The 19,137-nt window shown below is 45.0% G+C and overlaps 1 protein-coding gene and 1 long non-coding RNA gene across 3 annotated transcripts in view; one reads left to right on the top strand and one right to left on the bottom strand.

Annotated features, from left to right (window-relative positions):
- The window catches only part of LOC116216792, an 18,929-nt gene extending 3,371 nt beyond the window's left edge, over window positions 1-15,558 (top strand). The window contains exons 1-3 of one of the 2 annotated variants that reach the window (XR_004160257.1): window positions 112-577; window positions 700-821; window positions 15,296-15,558. This is a non-coding gene — a long non-coding RNA (uncharacterized LOC116216792). Of the gene's footprint in view, window positions 1-111; window positions 578-699; window positions 822-15,295 lie in introns of those variants that run through there. The other variant, XR_004160256.1, reaches the window with a different exon arrangement.
- LANCL1 (LanC like 1) lies at window positions 2,757-19,131 on the bottom strand. The gene is made up of 9 exons (XM_010713313.2): window positions 18,988-19,131; window positions 18,685-18,802; window positions 12,641-12,848; window positions 8,961-9,096; window positions 8,450-8,596; window positions 6,605-6,787; window positions 6,000-6,176; window positions 5,645-5,717; window positions 2,757-4,806 (listed from the first exon to the last, which is right to left on the bottom strand). The coding sequence occupies exons 1-9, from the start codon at window positions 19,069-19,071 to the stop codon at window positions 4,730-4,732; spliced, it is 1,203 nt and encodes a 400-aa protein (XP_010711615.1). The 5' UTR covers window positions 19,072-19,131; the 3' UTR covers window positions 2,757-4,729.
- Between the last annotated feature and the right edge of the window lie 6 nt (window positions 19,132-19,137).

The following is a 19,137-nucleotide window of genomic DNA, read 5'->3' as shown; positions in this document are numbered from 1 at the left end:
AGCCTCCTTGGGCAACCTGTTCCAGTGCCTCACCACCCTCTGTGTGAATCCATTCAGTGCAGCGTTGTGATTTATAACCAAATCTGCTGTATTTTTTCCTCGGAAGGGGTGGAGGAGATGCACAGCATCTGAGGGTGCTGGGCTGGCTGTGAGATGTCCTGTTCAGCACAGAATGGTAAAAACAAATGGCTCTTGTATCTCAGGAGTTGGATGCTATATGAGATACTTTATTCCTCTTCCCCCCCATCTGCTGGGACCTCTTCAAATCTAGATAACCCTAATATTGAGTATGAGCTTGGTTTTTGGGTTCTCCCATTATGCTGTTCTCCAAGAGCAGCAGGGAGGATGCAGTTTTCCTTGGGCTAAGAAGGTTTTGCCTTGATCTCACACTGTATTTTGCCTCCCCCTTGCTGCGATACAGTGAACTAGAGTCCTGAAATGACCCAGAGTAAAAGCTACTACTCTTCTTCCTCATAAAGAGCAGCATGAAGGCAGAAACAGGTGGGGGCAGAGGTAAAACAGAAGGACCTTCAAGCAGCTTTGCCACAGGAGGAGGTAGTAGAGACCACCACGCGAGGTGTGAAAGCTGGCTTGAGCAGTAGTTGAGAATACAGAGCCTTGTGGGTGATGCAGAAACAGGCTCTGCCTTAAATCGGTGACTATATCAACAGCCATTTTGTCCTGTTTTCCCCTCAACAGCTTCTAAGGGAGCAGTTTTGATGCTGAGATATCAGAAACCCTGCACAACGCAATGATATGATGGTTTTCTCCAGGTCTCAGAGCAGCTACCCAGATCTTCATGCTCACCTCTGCTTTCAGAGGTAAGTTGCACCAGCGGGGTGGTACTGGGTTGGTGATATTTGTCTCCAGACACCAAATGCCCATTCACAGTGGTCTCAGCATGACCATCAGTGCAGCGAGCCTCACTGCCCTCCATCTCACCACTGTCCACACAAAGCATTGCCTGAACCAAGCAATGTCTCTTCTGCAGTAGCAGCATATGTAATTCTCACTCCGGAGTCAGGAAGAATCTCTCTGAAGCCCTTAGGCAAATGTAGGGGGTATATGAGGGATATAAATATGTTTGTGTTAAAGGTAGAGTGTTTTTTTTTGTTTGTTTGTTTCCAGCTTGTGGCAAAGAGGTATTTGATGGGGGCTATCCTGCTGCTGTCTGAATGATGGAAGGGTTTGCCTGTTCTTTTCAAAAAGGAAAACAAAAACAAACCAACCAACCAAACAATTCTACCTGTCACATATTATCACTAGGATCCTTTAATTAATATGCTCAGTCTTGCTTTTAAGGTCAGGCACAAACAAATTCATTAGGTGAGCCGAAATGTGATCAGCCATTCAAGTTAATTAAACTCCGCCTGACTCCTACATTCAGCTGTTGTAGAAGGGCTGGATCCTGAACTGCTCTAAATCAGCTTAATGTCATGGGCTTTACACAGATCAGGCACTGGCTCCAGATCTGACCCATGTAGATGACTTTTCCAGAACTGAGAAAAGTAAAATTAAGGATAAAAACAAAACTACCACCCTCTTCTCAAAAAGAAAAGGAAAAAAAGAAAAGTATGCAGAAGGTATAAAGCATCTTTCTGATCAATACAGGAAGATAACAGTCAATGAAGCAATCCTGTGAGATTCAACTGTAATCCAGAAATCTATGCTTGCCCCTCTTGCCAAGGTTAATGAGCTCCATGAGTTAAAAGGCCCAGCCATAAAGATGCTGAAGCACCCACCTATGCTAGCTATGATACTGTATTTGGAGGTTTGAGTCTACACTGGTTTGAGTGCTAAGCAGTTTTCCATCTGGGTTGACAGTGAGTTTGGAAGCTAACACTGCACACCCTATGAGCTCAGGGAGCCTCTCCAAAACCCCACTGGCCTGAAAATCCCTGTCATTTCAGACACTACTGGGCAACAATTTTTAGCCTGCCAGTTGACCTGCTCAATCCAGTATCGCTTTTCTGGAGTTTTCACTGCACTTGGCTCTTGCATTTCAGTACTCACCGCAAAGCAGAGCACCAGATCGTGAAAGCTGGTAACAGTAGTTGGGAGAACTTTATTCTGAGGGTATATAATGGTGCATTTGACTTTGCATTGTAAAATGTGAACCCATCTCCAGCAGAGTTGCAATATTCACCTGATTTGTCTGGAACAGGTATGTCTGAGGTTGTGGTTTTATGTTTCACTGAAAATTTGAGAAAGCACAAATTAAGCTGGCTGACAGTGCATTTAAGCTGTGGTTTTCATTTATTTTTGAGGAGTATGAGGTATTTGATTTAAAAAAAAAAAATCAAAACTCACAAATATCACCATAGATAACAGATATTTAATGAATAGCTTTTGGTGGTGGGAGTGATTCTGATATTATCCCTCTCAAGGGACATTTTGGTATTCCACAGTCACTACTTACCTCATGGACTCACACAGAGATTTCACACAGAGGGTGGTGAGGCACTGGAACAGGTTGCCCAAGGAGGCTGTGGATGCCCCATCCCTGGAGACATTCCAGGTCAGGCCAGATGTGGCTTTGGGCAGCCTGGTCTGCTGGTTGGTGACCCTGCACATAGCAGGGGGTTGGAACTGGATGAGTGTTGTGGTCCTTTTCAACCCAGGCCATTCTATGATTTTATGATATGGTGTACCCGAGAACATTTCAGCAACTTCACCAGTGTGGTGGTGGTGGCATATCTTTATTTCTTCAAATGTGAATTGTGGTCACAACATGAGAAAAAAACAAACGAAGCTTGTTCATTTTCATGTTTTATTGAACAGTGCTCCACCTGATAGTTCTGCACCACTCCTGGTGACTTCCTGATCTGTGTATGAACCCTGGGCCGCAGTGCTGTCCCATTAGGCTGCACAAACTACCTTCTACAAAGCAATGCTCAGAAGAAATCCAGGCTCAGACCAGTGTCCCCACTCTGGCATCACACCAGACAAGCTGGGAAGTGACTTACAGTGGGCCTCAGGTACTACAGGATCCCACTCTCATGCTGTTTGATTAGCCAACTCCTGCTCTTGAGGCTGTGCTTCTTCCTTTCCAGTCACCTCTCCCCTTACTGCACAGGTCCCAGAAACAACTGGGATGAACACCTCTTAGCCTGGATGAGCTTCAGGCTCCTGCCAAGAAGGCTGAGCCTAAGGCAGATAAGCAATTCTGTGCATCAGGCTGTCTTTTGATGAACTGGCTGTGAGGCTGCCCTTTGAGGAGAGGAGTCTTCAGGAATACTTTCTACTCTTCAATGAAACAGCTTCTTTCAGCTCTGCCTATGCCACTGTTGAGAGGTGAGCTAGCTGTGAACACACCAGGTATCGTCCTCACTGCAGCACTATGCACTTTGGAGAATACTCAGCTCATGCAGCTTCTCCTTCATGCTGCTGGCTTGGAGACTGCCTGCTCTTGACTTGAACCACTCACCAGCTCTCCCCTGGAAAACCTAACCTGTGCCCACACTTGTGCAGGCTGAGGAGCAGCCCTCAAACAGCATAAGATAGTATAGTGGAGTCAGTAACTTCCACTGTACTCAGTGCTTAGCTTATGGTTGGAGCTTAAAAAAAAAAAAAGTAGCAATGGTTTAATGGGAGAAGTAGTCAGGTCCCCAGCTGCTGCAAATTAGCGGAGGGTTCTAAAGCAGATCTACCCCTTGCAAGTTTCTGGTGCGCTGTCAGGTCAAAGCTATTGAACCTAAAGCAGATTTCCCAGTTGGGGAGATGTAGTGCATATCAAACTATAAGCAGCAGTAACAAGTGACTCAAATTATCCAGGTTGAGAAAAGCTTATAAAACAAAGCCTGTACATATCCTCTACACAGGTAACAGGCTGAACACTGAGAGAACTCAGTGAAATACATTTCTTTTTTTATGCTGCTGCTGCCAATCTGCTATAATATTCATATATGTTTTTAAATAAAAGATTGCAAAAATAAATTTTCAAAGCTAACACAGAGTGTCCACACCAGTACGCATTCTAGCTTACTATTAAATTACAATTTTCCATGGCATGAGCAATGGACTTTGCAAGGTTTAGCATAAGATAACAAATAAGTACCAAAGCTAGTGGATTATTTGTCTGTCACTGGAAAAAATGCACAAAAGAGCTATACATAATAGCCTTCACCTACAAAGCAGACAGGTGTAAATTCAGGACAAGGCTCTGGCATCTCAGTTCCAGCTGCTCTGTTTGCAATCTGACATAAAAAAAGGAGAGACTACGCTGCCCATCACATTCACTTCTTGTGGAGCAGCCCAGCTCCTAACCTACCTACTCCCTGCATGGACAGAAAGAGAATGCTTCAAAGCACACTGAAGGGCAATAGTCCCTGTGTTTTATCTCTTGTTTTCCAAGGTCAACTTCCCGTAACTATTTGTCAGCACCAAAACAAAACATTAAACAGCCCAAGTCACATTCAATAGAAAACTTTCTCCCAGGAAATGGGAGAAAATAGCAAAACTTTGTAGCACACAAAATACTGTACATATTTCCCCGCTCCCAACTGCAGCCCTGTGTTTTCAGGAGACACCAGCAATACCTGCATTTTGTTGTTTAAACTGAAACAATGCAACAAAACAACTAGAAATATTAGAGAACTTGGCGTGCCCAAGGAGGATGGATTTATGTTCAGTTAGGTAAACAACAACGAGCTCGGAAGGAGGAGAAAGCAGCTCTGAACTGCCTTTCCAAGTGCAGAAAGATTTAGGCAAGGAACTGCCTAGCTTAGGTTCACAGTTCAAATGCAGGGAACTTGGCCTTGGTTGGCACCAGCAGGTCAGCAAGAAAGTAAATTGTTCCAGCCATTCCTGAGAACGAGAAAAACAAAGTGCTTCAGAGAGATTCCATTTGGGCATCAAAGTTGTCAGTTATTCAGGGAGAAAATGTGCCATAAAGATAGAAGGCAGGAAAATGTATTCAGAAGGAGCTACATCATTTCTAATGTCTGAGCCTACACTTCCCAACCAGCTTAGGTTCTTCGATGTGGAGAGCATTTTGAAATCAATCAAATGTTGGAAAAACACCTGGGAAAGTATGACAATTTTTCCCACTTCCAGTCCCCTTCCTTCTACTTCACCTGTCTACAGGCTCAAGAATCTGAATATCTTTGCAAAACTCTGGATCCTGTTGAGTTGCCTCAGATCCTCACTTTGTGTCTGGCTCTTGCTCCTTGGTGTGCCCCAGAGCTAGGGAGATTTATGTCAGCTAAGAAACCAATTCTTTCAGCAATACCTACTGATGGCAGATTTTGGGAGAGTCAACGAGCCCTACAAAAGGGACCCTGCTTGCTCTTCACTCATCTTTGAAATGGAACTGGAAAGTCTTCGCAGGATTTTAATCCTTAAAAATGCATAGAGACTGAAGAGCCAGGCTGCAAATTACATGAAGGCAGAGTTTGGCCTGTTAAGTCATTCCCTTAAGATGTGTGCAGAATCTGTGCTGGAGGCCCAAGAGGATAAGATGCTCCAAGTGGAGCCACTGGCCTGTTACAGGAACACTGTTTCTGGGAAAGGGTAAAAAGAGCAAACACTATTTCCCTCCCATTCTTTATGCTGAATTTTGCAAAGAGTTCAGTGGAACATTTTCCTCAGTGCTGAACTGGCTCATATCCAGGAGCAGAACGCATGCTTAGGAATGGAGGTTTACCTTCAAAGAGAGAGAATGGTGTGTCTGGAGTCCGACAGCCATGTTGACCATAGCTTAAACACCACTCCGCGAACTATGAAAAAAAGGAATAGTGTTCAGATTTCATTAGAGAGGCATCTTGAGATAAATACCACCTTCAACCTCATATTATCCCTTTGCAGAACAAGGCTTCTGCAAAATATTCCTTCTGTGCAGGCTGTCACGCAGCGACTACCCTGCTTAGGGACTGTGCTGGTGGAGCTGGTTAGAGCTAGCTCCCTCTTTACCACAATAGAAATTAAGTTTCAAAGGACAAAGTTGCACTGTAAAAAAAGCAGAAGAGAATAATTCTCTCTCCTCCCACACAGGCTCTTACCTTGCAGGCCCTGTACAGGTATTTCATGTTCTGAGTGAGGTTGTACAGTGCTAGGAAACCATAAGCATTGCCAGCAGTCCCGTGGCAGAGCCCGTAGCCTTTCTTCAATAACCCATACTGCCAGATCATTTCTGCACACTGCAGGGCATCGTTTAGGTACTGCTGTTCCCCAAACACCTGGAGAGACAAGAAACATTCCCCCACGCTGAAGTGATTTCCTCACAGAGAGCATCCACATGTGAGTGAGGAGGCTTGGGTTAATTAGCTTCTAATTAAGTCTCTGCTTTCCAAAGAGGATGTTTTTGATGTGATGAATGGGCTGTATGACCGTTACTTAACACACAACTAGCTATCACCATTATCACCTGCAACAAGACACCCCCCAGAAGGCTGGTGGGGATTTTCAGAAGTAATTTTTTAAAACACAATTTAATAATTAAAAAAATATATTTTTTAAACTTTCTGTTTCAGGCATTGGTCCCACAGGGTGATTTAATTTTAACAAGCCAGCCTGATTTCAGGCACGGGGTTCCCAACAGAGTTTTCTCCTTGATGAAATTCCACATTTAGGGGTCACCAAAGGATATCTGCAAGATTTCTGGTACCTTGTAGGCCTGGAGAAGCATGTAAATAACGCCTGGTGCCCCGTGGCACCAGTGGACAAGCAGGTCTCTGGTGTCATCGATGCAGGGAGGGTAATTGCCTGATGGGAATTTGAGCTGGCAGACGTAGTCCACGCTGGGTTTGACTGTGTTGTGCAGCTTTACTTGGCTCACTCCAAGGCCAGGCTAAGAGACAAAGTGTTAAAAATAGGAGAATTATCATTGTGTCTCTCCCTAAAAGGCACAAGATCTGCGTGAAAGAAACAAAGCCAATTATAATCACATCTGTTCTTGCTCCTTGTAAATGAAGTTGTTTCTTTCTCATTCCAAATACCTGATAGTCCTCAGGCTGCCCTGTCAGCAGCAACTCGTACTTTCCAGTCATACTCTTGCATTCCCAAAAACAAAAGCTTCCCCAAGCGTGTCACACAGCCCTCTAAGCAAGAGAAGAAAAGCCTTTTCCTGAAACTAAGCTGACATAGTTTCAAGTACCCAACTCTGGAGTAAAAAGGTAAATTGCATAAAAACAGTATTAGGGATGAATTCCAGGAATGATTCCTAGCACGTACAACACAGCAGCTGTGAACTGCTGGGCCAGCCCAACTGCCTGTGATGCTGCATTCACCACTGACCTCAGATGGAAGCAAGGAAGGGGCTTCAGCATCCTCTCCAAATGACACTGCCCCACAGGAGACCTGCTCTGGTCTGACCTCCTGTGGCAGGCTGCAGTGAGACTTGAATCTAGGGATCAAACTGTTCCCAAGATGGTGATAACTTGAAAATTAAAAATCAATACTTGTGCTATAAAACCACTGGAGACATAAGTCCAGCATCCTCCTTTCCAGATTCCTGTTGTCTGCTTCTCCCACGGGTTTTTTGTGTGTTATGCTTGGCTGGTCCAGGCTCCTTGTGTTTCATATAGCAGAAAAGCATGAAGCCTACACAGCATTTTATGGGAGACAAACTTCCTGAAGAGAAGCCAAGCACTTGAAACCTGGTGGTCTTCCACCTGCTGTGAGAAGTCTAATATATATATAAAAAAATCATATTTCTATAAGCCTTGCTATATTCAAATAATTTGCATTGCTTGATGGGCACTCTAACTGCTTTGAAAAAGCAATGTTGTTTATTGCTGTTATTACAAAGCTTAAGCACTGCAAATTTATGCACAAAATGACCCACATGGGAATTTTCACCCTTATTTCAAAGCTAAGGAAGGGAAGATTCCCAGAACAGCAATGAGTTGAGAAGAACTGTGAGAAAGACCACATCAAAGTAAAGAGGCACTGCAGCTTCTAATCTCTTGTCTTGCTCTGCCTATTTCAGGCACTACAGAACTCAGCTGCTTAATGAAAAAAGCCCCACTGTTCTAACACTGAGATAGAAGCTCTGATTTTGGGAGACATTTCCAACTTTCCTGCTACATGTGTGATCTCTTTCACCGTGCTTTTCTTACAGCGATTTTCACTCTGCAATGATCTGAGATTGCTCCAAGTAACCACCTCCTAAAAATACATAAATCCAAGAAACCCTAACATGTCAACAAATGGAAATACTTTGTAAGCAATTAGAAGACAGGGAAGCTTAGATCCTGTGATCCATAGGGCTTTGTTACATGAAACTGCTTGTATAATGTAGATCCTTCAGATCTCCATAGAGATGGAAAATCCAATTTCACAGACTTGGAGAAAAACATCAGAAGTAGAAATATGTGATCAAACAGGAGAGAGCCTCAAACAAGAGGTTTTGCCTGGCTCGGTATCACCATGAAGCTATTCAGATACTCCTTCTCATTCAAAGAAATGTGAAACAGGTGCTATGAGCCCCTCCCCTCCAGGTGCCTCTTACCTGCATGAGATAGTAATAAATCCCAGCCAAGCCGTGGGCTGCCCCTACATAGTACTCCTGGTACCACTCATACATCAGTGGGCTCTTGGTTGTAAAGTTTCTCCTTTTGGCCAGGTTCTCTCCTGAGGCTACAACTGCTTCACAGACCTGTGGATGGGAACAGATATGAGTGAGGAAAGTACTGCAATCTTGCATCCAGCACAGTAGATAACCTGACATAGAAAAAGCTGTTGTTAATCCCCCCATGTAAGGTGGGGAGTGTGGCTGAAGGGGTGAAAGAGATGCTAATTCAGTGCTGTCTGGGCATTTATATGGATTTGAAGGATAGGGTGAGGGGGACGTATAGCACTTCTTCCTCTTTGGAAGAGGATGAGCAACAGGGAAACCACAATGTGGATTCTCATTTGTTGCCAAAATTTTCTACATCTAGCGCTGATTTTTACCTGCTCAAAGGTGAGCAGAATGGGAAGAGATGGCTAATTCAGTCTCCACTGCTGAGAAGCCACAGTACCTGCTGAATGTGAATTTGAGGGATCTTTTCCTCTCCGAAGTGCTTGTTCACAAACAGCAGTGCATACACATAGCCCATGCGCCCATACAGCAGCTCATCTGGCACTTGTGGATCAGCTTTGTGTAGGTGGAGCAGGCTACAAAGAAAAAAACACGACAGAGATGAGAGGACAGCCAAAGCCATGTAAACAAGCAGTGAGACTGGAGTTCTAAAACAGTTTATTCCCTAGTGCTGCCTATACCCTAAGAGATATCTTGAAAGTCCCTGTCTCAGTTTTCTAGTTATGCAAGGTACAAAATCCCTCCTTCCCCTTTGCTTCTACTTGGCTTATTTTGTTCAATGTTTCACACTGCAGCCATACTATGTGTATGTACTATTTTAGGGCACTAGCTCTGGGAAAGCTACTTGTGGGGAAGTCTGGGCTACATGAGGCACTCACCATTGCTTTCCTGTGAAGCTGCTGGAAGTGCAGACCTTTGCTAAAAATGGGTACTTTCAAATTCAAGTATCTGTCTAATTTGGCTGCTCAAGGAATGCTAGAAAGTCAAACTAGTATTGTGAGTATGTGGAAAATCTCAACCTGTATTCTTACAAGTCCTGATAGCAAAGCTCATTTCATTCCATGTCTACAAAGTGTGCAGAGAAATGCTGTCAGTAAAAGAGGTGCTTGCATGAGATAGAAAATGTGGGTAAGAGGTGTGAAGTGAAAGCGGGATTCACTGTTTAACACCAAGCCTCTGTGGGACACTGGGACATGGGAGAACGTTTTCTTTAGGGAGAGTTAAGCAATAGTGAGGACAGTGTGTGCAGCATGAATGCTGTGGGCTGTCTGTGGGGCAGCCCTGCAATGACAGCTGCTTGGTTGGCACCAGCCTTTAGCCCACAAATGAGCAGCAAGAGCTCTGCTGGAGTCAGAAACTTTCTGTGCCATTTTTCTGACTATTTTCATATTGCAAATTTGGTGATATTCCTGTTGTGCTAATGGGGATTGAGTGCTGTGCACATTGGCACTTTCAAGTTCAGTTCACTCTCAGTGCAAGTATCCTGTTGCCTCTCCCCACAGCACCATCAGGGCTGGATGCCCTTCCATGAGCAGCAGGCAAAGATTTGAGTGGCTCTGTCTTTATTTTTTCCATTCATCTCCAACAAAACACACTGAAAAATGCCATCACTTTTAAAACTCCAGCATCAGCAGCTTCGAGGCAGTATCCTCAGCTGCTTCCTGCTGTGGCTGCAACAGGGAAAGGGCTAAAATGAGAGCTGTGTGGGCAGGGCTTCCCTGTCACAGCAGTCTGAGGAACAGAAGAGGTGCTTTGGCAGCCCTTGCTGCCAGGCAGAACTATGTGCTGTGAAGAAAAGAAGCAACCAAATGTCCAGTGTACCCTCAGAACAGAGAGAGGATGCTGGGCTCAAACTCCCTTTGGCAGGAGTTTCCCTTGGCACTGGACTCAAAGTACGCAGAGATATTGAAGGAGAAAGGAGGAAGAAATGTCTTAAGGAGATGGCCTGACCCCATCTCCTCTTGCACTGCTCCTAGGGGAGGTTTCTCACAGATTAAACCCATGAGACAGATTCTGCATCCAAGACTGGGAATAAGGGGGGTCCTGGAAAGCCCATCTGGCAGGGATCCTGCTCCCAGCTTTGTGGCCTGAAGAAAAAATCTTGCCTCCTCAAGTCTCCTGTCCCCATGTTGAAGGAAAGCAGATGAAGAGGAGGGTTTCCAAGGAGGAGCTCAGCAGTTCAGCAGACAGGCTCTGCTTAGCAGCAGGCTGGTAGGAACAGATGCTGTCTGTTGAGGATGTCAGGGAAATGTCAGGAGCAATAGCAGGAATCGATGAGTGGATAAACAGTTCCACCCTTGCTAGAGATTTTCAGCAATATGGATGTAAAACCTTCTCTTACCGGGGAAATCTGGAGTAGTTGGAGCTACTATTCTTGATCCCTATGCATTACTGCTGCTGCCTCTAGCTGCCTTCCTAGCTATGGTTATCAGGGGAGTTTCTGTTGTTTTAGATATGTGTGGCAGAACATGCACAGCATATGTACAGTAGGAGATGCTTGGTGTGTTGCCAGGATGTGTTTCTCAGATGTGAGGATGTAAACTGAGGGCCTGGAAAGAAAGAGCCACTGCTCGCAAATCAGCCTGTTGTCCCAGCTGCCAAAGAATCACTATTTTCTGGACAGAGAGGAGGTGAGGCAGCATAGAGCAAGATGGGATTTTTGTATGCCCCGACTCTTCTCTGTAGCTGGAACAGAAGTGCATTTTCTGTACACTTGCACTGCATAACTTAGCAACTCTTCTGTAACCAAAAAGCATATTCAAAGCTCACTTAAGAGTTTGGATCAAGGGAGCTGTTTCTCAAAGAGAAATATTCCCTTTTTAAAGGGAGCATGGTCAGGCTAACTGCTCTGGGAATTGGTAGCAGAGTAAGGACAGTTTAACTGTTTCTTCCAGGAAGACCCATTTTTCTTCCAGATGTATGAAGAAACCCATTTCCAAGGCTTTGCCCTTATTATGCCATTAGATGGCAGTGCAGGATTAATCACACATTTTCATTCTGCCACAAAACTGTAGGGAGAACAGGGAGGATGCATGAGGGGAAGATCTACAGCAAGAAAACGTTAGTTAGGGATTTTCTACAACTTGGGGCTTATGTACTGACTGAACTGGCTGGTAATGTTTGACAGGTCAGTTCCCTTGTTATTAACAAATGCAACAAATCCACTTTGACACAGTATCAGGCAAAACTCAAACAACAGATTATTTCAAGACTTAAAAAGGGAGTTATGTCTTCAGACTGACCATATCTGCATAAATGAAAAGCTATTCTAGTTAAAGGAGTGGGAACTGAGTCTCCAAGTCATATGGGCACTTCAGATACCCATCCATGGTATTTTTAATAAGTGTTATGCATTGTGGCTGTTTTAAGGGCATTGGTGTCATGCTGAAGTGCCTGTGTTTTTGTCTTGCTGGTGTGCTGACCACTCAAAATAGCAATTCTATGCAGGGCTCTTTCTCATCTTCTCAATATCCCTTGAGCAAGAAAAGCTTGCAACTGCAGTCTCCCCCTATCCTTAACTTTTTTTCCTTCCTCTGCCATATGCTGATCTGATTGTAATACTGCTTGTATGTCCTCTTTTTTTTTAACTATCTAACAAAAATATATTTGAAAACAGTTGAGGAAAGGCAGGAAATGGAAATAAATGAATCATAACCAGCTGCATTCAGCACTTGAAAAGGATGCTATCAATCTTAGGTTAAAGTCAAAGTCGACTAACAAAGAGCAAGTGGAAGCAAGTGACACGTTTGTTCTTTTCATCAAAATGGATGTCAAGCTGAATTTAAGGGCTCTAAAAAAATCCTAAATCTCACCTTAATTTTTTTTGTACATATATTTATTTGGGCATTATTTTTCCCCTGTGTTATCTGAATTATTTCTAAAGTGGCAGTACCAACTGAGGAATGCCCTTTGCTCCTCCTCTGCCTGCAGCCACACACGTTTGTCCTTAAGCTAGATGTTTCTTCAGGGCACAACAAGTTTGCTTGCCTTGTCAAGTTTCTGAGTTCTCTGAGAGTGTTGCAAAACGTATTGGGGCATAGAGGAAAGGGCTTGGTACAAACCCAGACCAGTTCTACAGCAAGTGCAGAAGGAATAGAAAGACATAACCATGTGTTTTACCGAGTGATGCAGTCTTCTGATTGCTTGTGGTTTTGCAGTTTGTGGTAGATGACTGCAGCCACTGCCAGGGGCCCAGCATCTCCACACAAGAAAGTGATGGATCGTCGTGTCAGACAGCTCAGGCTCTTCTTCACATACTCATGGGCCACGTGGAGGTAGGCTGGGTCTCCATACACATCATGCAGGTGCAAATACAGCACAGCAATGCCTGCAAAAGGAACGGGAGTTTTGTGACCACCAGAGAAGTTTGTTTTTTGTGTCGTCTTCCCACTACACAGCTTGGCTGCTTTAACAACAAAAAGCCTGGCCCTCAGCCTCATCCAGGTCATGAGCCTTGCAGACCTCTTCTCGGGTACATGCAGGATGTAATAATGCCCAGCAGCACCATGCATAGCTTCTCCTGGAGGCTAACTGAGCTTCTGCTACATAGGTTACATACTGTTTTAGTAGCTGAGAGCAAAAGATAAGACCCAGACAAACACCCAAACCCATTAACCATACCTGGGCCTCGTTTGTAAAACCCAAAACACCAGAAAACATCAGGCAAGACAGGACTTGTGGCAGAGCATGCAAGTCGTTACCCTGTCTCAATTGCTTCTTCCCGTGCCAAGAGGTGAAGGGCTGGGTCCCTTTATTTGGATCAGATTTAAAAGTGACATATCTTCAGCACTGGGAAACAACACCTTTGAGACATCCTGCTTGGCTCTTTCTTCTCCTCCCACTGGCTCCCACTGAGTAGATCCCAAGACCTACACAACAGACTGGTGCATCTTATAAAAGCAAAGACTCTCCTCTGCAGCACACTGTTCACGACAGCAGCCCAGATCTGTAATAGAAAGAGCTACCTGGAATGCTGGAGAAAGCCCCATTATCCTCCTGGGATGTTTTCAGCAGGGTACAGACAGGTACAGAAACAACTTTGTTACTAAGATGTCACATTAATTATTGTCCTTTGACTGTCTGCCCAGTCTTCATCCAGCTCTTCAAGCTTTTAGTATGTAACTGCATTCAATAGGTCTGCCAAATTCAAACCAGCCTGATCTGGAAAGCACTCTCAAGCATGCATTGGAGAAAACTACTGGCCTATAGCCCTTTAAAAAAGCTAATTTCATCCCTTATCAATAACCATTTCTCAGAAGTCACAGGTCTTGCGTTTAAGTCTAAATTAATTGAGCCAATCTCCGCAGGTTTTGATGTTGCAAAGGGGCGGTGGTGTAAGAAAAAGCATGCTGCTGAATTACTTTCTGTAGTAGTGAGGACAATTTTAAATTTAAATCTCTTTCTCATTTTGCATGTGTAATCTCAAAAGCTTCGTGCTACAGACAATTCAATTTCTCTTGTACATTAAAGGCAGGTTTCCATTTCCTAGTGAAGTTAATAGCCTCGTCCTCTCCTCAAGCAGTTCAGTGTTAGTATTTCTGAGAGAGAAGCTCAGGTGCATGATACCATCGTTTGGGTTTATCAGGATGTGGACATGAAGCCCTTCTTTAAAGGAGAGCTCCTCTTCCAGCCACCCAATCTAAAGTTACTTTCCCTGATTTACTGAGCGCCTAGCACAGCCTCTAGACTCTTAACAGATCTGATAGCTGTCTGAGCACAACTTGTACTTCTGAGGTACCTGCTTTAATATCCACCTTCTTGCTTTGTAAGTAACTTCCATTCCCACGGCTATCGTACCACCCTAATTATGTACATAACTACCATGCCAAGACTACTGCTAGGACTGAATTCTGAGAAAGTAAATGTCTCAGCAGTGTTTTCCGCTGACTTCTCTGCTTTTCCTCTTGGAAAACATTCCTTGCTCCCTTTCCTCCCCAGCCTAAGCACTCTCCAATGGTCAGTCTTTTGGAGAAGATTCCAAAAAGCACTGACCTATATTAAGCTATATTAAGGAACGGGAACAAGACCTTTGCTTTCCCCAGTCATTTATCTCCCCCTTTATCTTTAAAAACCAAAAGCTGTCCGAACTGTATCTAAGGACAATTTTTTCAACTCATTCTTCAAACGAATTCACGCTCCTGAGGTGAATAGCAGGGCACAGTGCAGTGCTGCCTTCAGCCAGCTGCTTGCTCTGTTGCTGCCTATGAACCCAGGAGGGAAATCCAGCAGAGGTGGAAAGGACCATGCATAAAGCTGTGTGTGAAGGGATACAGAATGCAGTCACCTGCATAGGAAATGGACCTTCTTTCTCTGCAGTTTCTCCAGACTTCATTTTTCTTTTCCTCCTTGCAGCATAAGATCTTGCTGTACAGCCACCCGTATATCAGATATCACTTAGTGGTGCAGGACTGTGGTGAACATGTGTGCTGCTGACAGCTTATTTTTTCAGTAGGGCTCTGATAACCAAAACTGCTGTCTCTAGCATGCAGGGAGCCAATGCACTGGAATGTGAACTCCTGAGATACTTGCTAGCTGCAAGGAATCAGGAGACAAATACCAGTTCTGTGTATCTCACATCAAAGCCTGTTTATTTAACATCTCCATCTCCTGCCATCCTGTATAAGAAGTGATACAGATGCAGAGGGATGCTTTGCGTTAAATATTTCTTTTGGGGAGGTGTGGGAGGAGATTTAAATGTATGCACTGGAAATGGATGTATTTGCAGCAATCAACTAATGCCAGTGGCCTAATTTCAGCATCCATTACCTCCAACAGAGCAGAGAGAAGACAAGCTCTTGCTCAAGTGCTAAAGCACCACAAGAGGCTGAAAACAGTCTCTACCATATGACTGTTCTGCTGATCAAACAGAAGAAAAATCGTGTTTTGGCTTCCCCACAAGTTCTTTTGGTTGCACTACCACTGCAAACAGTTCTGTTGGTGGGAGAAGAGCAGCGGCAAGGGAAAGCATTCCCCTCATGTCGAGCAGAATGGATAAAAGTGGTGACAGCTCCACTACAGTGCTGACAAGACCAGCAGGGATGCCCACTGCACTGATCTGAACGTGCCCTCCTTATCCACCAGGAAAGCCCCACCATGGTCTTTCCACAAAGGTCACCAGGTTCCCACAAGAGATTTCTGGGTCACTGCTAATTCGGATCAGTTCCAAACCTGTCATCTACAGTAACAGGGAAAACGCTTGGAGATCTTACGTTGAGCCAGTGAAGTAAGTCAGCCAGCACTCTCAAAGCAAGACATCAAGGAGTAGAGAGAAGTGGAAACTTATCTCTGCACACTGCAAGAAAACATGATGGTTTCTTGTGGGAAACTCAATGTCATTTTGATAAGGCATGGCATAAAAGTTACAGAGTGGGGTGGAATAGCTCTACTGCCCAGCTCAAAGGATAATAAACATCTTTTCTGGTGCACAAGTATGGATATTATCTCACACTCACTAATGCATTCCAAAGCCATTTCTGGTGTTTTTTTTTTTCTTCTGAATGGAACTGTAAGGTGATGCAAGTCTTTGGGATTATGAGGTTAGAACTATGATATTACACTGAAGTGATCAAAAGGTGTTTTTCCTGAATTTCCATCCATTCCTGAACTGCTTTTCTTTTGCTGGGTATATCTTTTGATGAGTCCTTTCAAAAGGCAGCTCAGCCCTACTCTCAGGCCAGCCAAAAGCTGGGGCAAGCTACCTGCACTCACTTGTTTCTTTCAGAGGCTCTCAAGCTGTCGAAGCCATGACTAGTACATTGCTAGAGAAAGCAATGTTTGCATGGGAAACAAATCCCAAAAGCACTGCCAGAAGGGGTGCTGAGTGGGCTCTCTCCATTATACAGTGTTTCAGAGAGCAGACCACCCCATCATCTTGGAAGGACGCAACAGGCCACCAGGGAACAGACTCAGGAGCTTCCTGGCTTTTGCAGTCAGCAAAGAGGTGGCAGTAGTGATGTCAAGTCTCTTGGTTCTTTTCCACCATCTGGCCTTCTAGTCAAGGTAGCCTTTGGACCAAAGCTTCCTGGCCTCTGAGAAATACCAACGCACAAGCAACTCTTGGGCATCCTCATGCTAATCTGTCTGAAAATGGATGAGACCATCGTACTTCTGCCAGAATTTGAACCATTTCTGATTCAGAATTAGCTTACAGCAGTTTACTTTCCCTCAGTCAATACTCCGATAACAGCAAAACAGATTAAGACCATAAAAGCTTTTGCAGCTATCTAGCTAAACTGATTAAAAGACAAAACGGAACACGAGAGCTGAGCCTGGTATACACCCAGGCACATTCTAGGCTTTGCCTATAGGGCCCTGATCTCTATGGGGAACTGAATGAAATCATAACGAGCTGATCCAAATGTGTTTTGAGGACATTCAGCTGTATGCTGAATCTCAACCCGAGCACGTTGTCTCTGCCTCCGAGCTGAAAATGCAAGTCCTTCCCTTCCTCTGCTCCAAGCTCACATGCCAAGAAGCTGTGGCTTCACTGGCACAAAAGCAAGTGAGGGGAGGAAAGGCTCTCAAGTGTGTTGGGAAAGAAAAAGGCACCAAAGTAAAGTGCCAGCATATGCTGTGTATTACTGGGTGTAATGTAGTATGCTCAAGTATGTTGCATTTCACGCAGAGTTTACGCTAGAAGAGGCACATTTCAAATCTTTCTTATTAGTGGCCACAAGAGTGCGGGTTGATTTCAGACTGCTGGGCAATGATTTACATGAGAAGATGCTCAACAAGCCTTTTCTACATAAGCAATTAAGGGAAGAAGCTGCTGTCTTGGCCCAATTAATTTGCTCTCTGGAAGCCAGCACTGAATAAATTAATACAGCCAGGATTAGAAAAGAAATGTGGGTGACTAAGATACAATGTAATATGTGCAAACTTCACTTCTCTGGCAGTGACCCACAGGAAAATTGCCCCCAGGCTTTTTCTAATCCTATTAGCCAGAGCAAGAAGGTTGTATGCCCAACGAGAAATGATCCCAGGGAAGGATAAAAAAAAAAGGAAGAAATTAATGCTCTCCCGTGCTGGAATTCAACAGCGGCATGTTTGTATTTCTTATTAACTGCTTTGGAGTACTCTCAGTGCCTGTCTACCTTGCTAAAATTTTTAAGCCGTCATTTCTGACATTGCTCTCACCAAGCGGTAACATTACCTTAGCAACAATGAACACTGTTTTCCCAAGCAAACTGCTGGCATCAAGGTCCACTGTATGCAAGCACAAACCACGCTCAGATTATAATATGGAAAACTGCCATTTGGGATTACAGCAGATAGGTTAAAAAAAAAAAACAATTAAAAAAAAAGCTGTGGCAGCAAAAAGTCTTGCAGCAGCCACACAAGTACCTGACTATCCCAAGATGCCTCCCTAAAGCCTGGCACAGTGCAGAAAGCAGCAGCAGAAAAGCTGACAAAGCACTCAGCAGAATCCAAAGGTGTATCCTCCCTGGCTCCAGGGGGTAGGGATAGGGCAGGGATGGTAGGGCATGCTCCCATAGAAAAAAAAACAAGTTGAAAATGCAGAACAGGACAGAGACGAGCTCCTGGAAGCTTTGCGCAGAAGAGTTTGACTGAGTAAGGTTTCCCTCTTCAGTTCTATTCCCTCCAGCAGATACTGAAGCAGAGCTGGCCCTGGCTGAGTGGAGGGGCACTGCCTGGGGAACTGTGTCAATCAGTGTTGTAAGATAAAAATCAGCCCAAGCAAAAAAGATGGACATTATTGCAGGCTCTCAGCTTACGACTGCCACTCACTACTGCTTACAGGGAAGCGGCCTACTGTGCACACATGCCTGCTTCACAGAAAAGCAGTTTACTTGTCAGCACTCTTCCCACAGCTAGATTTGGAGCCAGCCTCTTCAAAGGCTCCAGTATTTGCTCCCAGGCAGTTGTGTTTCAATTCTCCAGCTTCATCTGTTGCAGAGGTTTGGCACTATTAAGGAAGACCCAGTCTCATCTCTGTGGTCCTCCTTTGCAGTTTGAGTTCTGCTGCCAAAAACGGGGGCTCCAGAAATAACAGCCCCTCGGCTTAACAGATGGTGCAAGAGAAGCGCCGGTCACGACACACGTTTTACTGCGGATAAAGTGAAGAAGTGAGTTTGACTCGGCCTAACCCGGAGAACAGTTTCAGAGCCATCCAGCCCCGTTCTGAGCAGTCGGCCATGCCCTACCTGCCCAGCCCGTGTAAGCCGTGCAGTCCCGCGGGTCGGCAGCCTTCAGGCCCCTCTCCATCTGCTGCAGCAGTTCCCTTATTTTGTTGTTCAGACGCTGCGTAAACTCGGGAGTCAGCTACAGGGAACGCAGAAACACCAAAATCAACGTCAGCAAACGGGAGTGAGCGGGTGGAAGAGCCCGGGCTGAGAGCGCAGGGCCACGCTGGAGAGAGACAGCTTTAAAGCACGCACACAGCCCACGGGGCCGGAGGAAACTCAGGGTCCCCCGAACAGCCGGGACTGCGCTGCATCCCTACTCACCCGGCCAGATGCATCGAAGTACGCGGTGCCCAGAGACTTATCGTAGTCCGCGTACGGGTTGGGCAGCGCCCGCTGCGCCATCATGGTGCCGCTGGTGCTCGTGGTGCTGCTACCGCGCGCCGCCTCCCCTCGCCCCGCCCTGCAAGCCGC

The sequence above is a fragment of the Meleagris gallopavo genome, chromosome 7, assembly GCF_000146605.3.
Source record: "Meleagris gallopavo isolate NT-WF06-2002-E0010 breed Aviagen turkey brand Nicholas breeding stock chromosome 7, Turkey_5.1, whole genome shotgun sequence".
Taxonomy (NCBI): domain Eukaryota; kingdom Metazoa; phylum Chordata; class Aves; order Galliformes; family Phasianidae; genus Meleagris; species Meleagris gallopavo.
This window is presented reverse-complemented; position numbering and strand designations above follow the sequence as displayed.

What these genes read in the sequence shown, in the direction of transcription:
- LANCL1 (XM_010713313.2), bottom strand. Translation starts at nt 19,071, where the DNA reads ATGATGGCGCAGCGGGCGCTGCCCAACCCGTACGCGGACTACGATAAG. An exon ending in TGCTTCTCCAGGCCTACAAG is followed by an intron (nt 6,177 to 6,604) that starts GTACCAGAAATC and finishes TTGTCTCTCCAG; the next exon opens with GTGTTTGGGGAACAGCAGTA. An exon ending in ACCATTCTCTCTCTTTGAAG is followed by an intron (nt 4,807 to 5,644) that starts GTAAACCTCCAT and finishes TCTCGTTCTCAG; the next exon opens with GAATGGCTGGAACAATTTAC.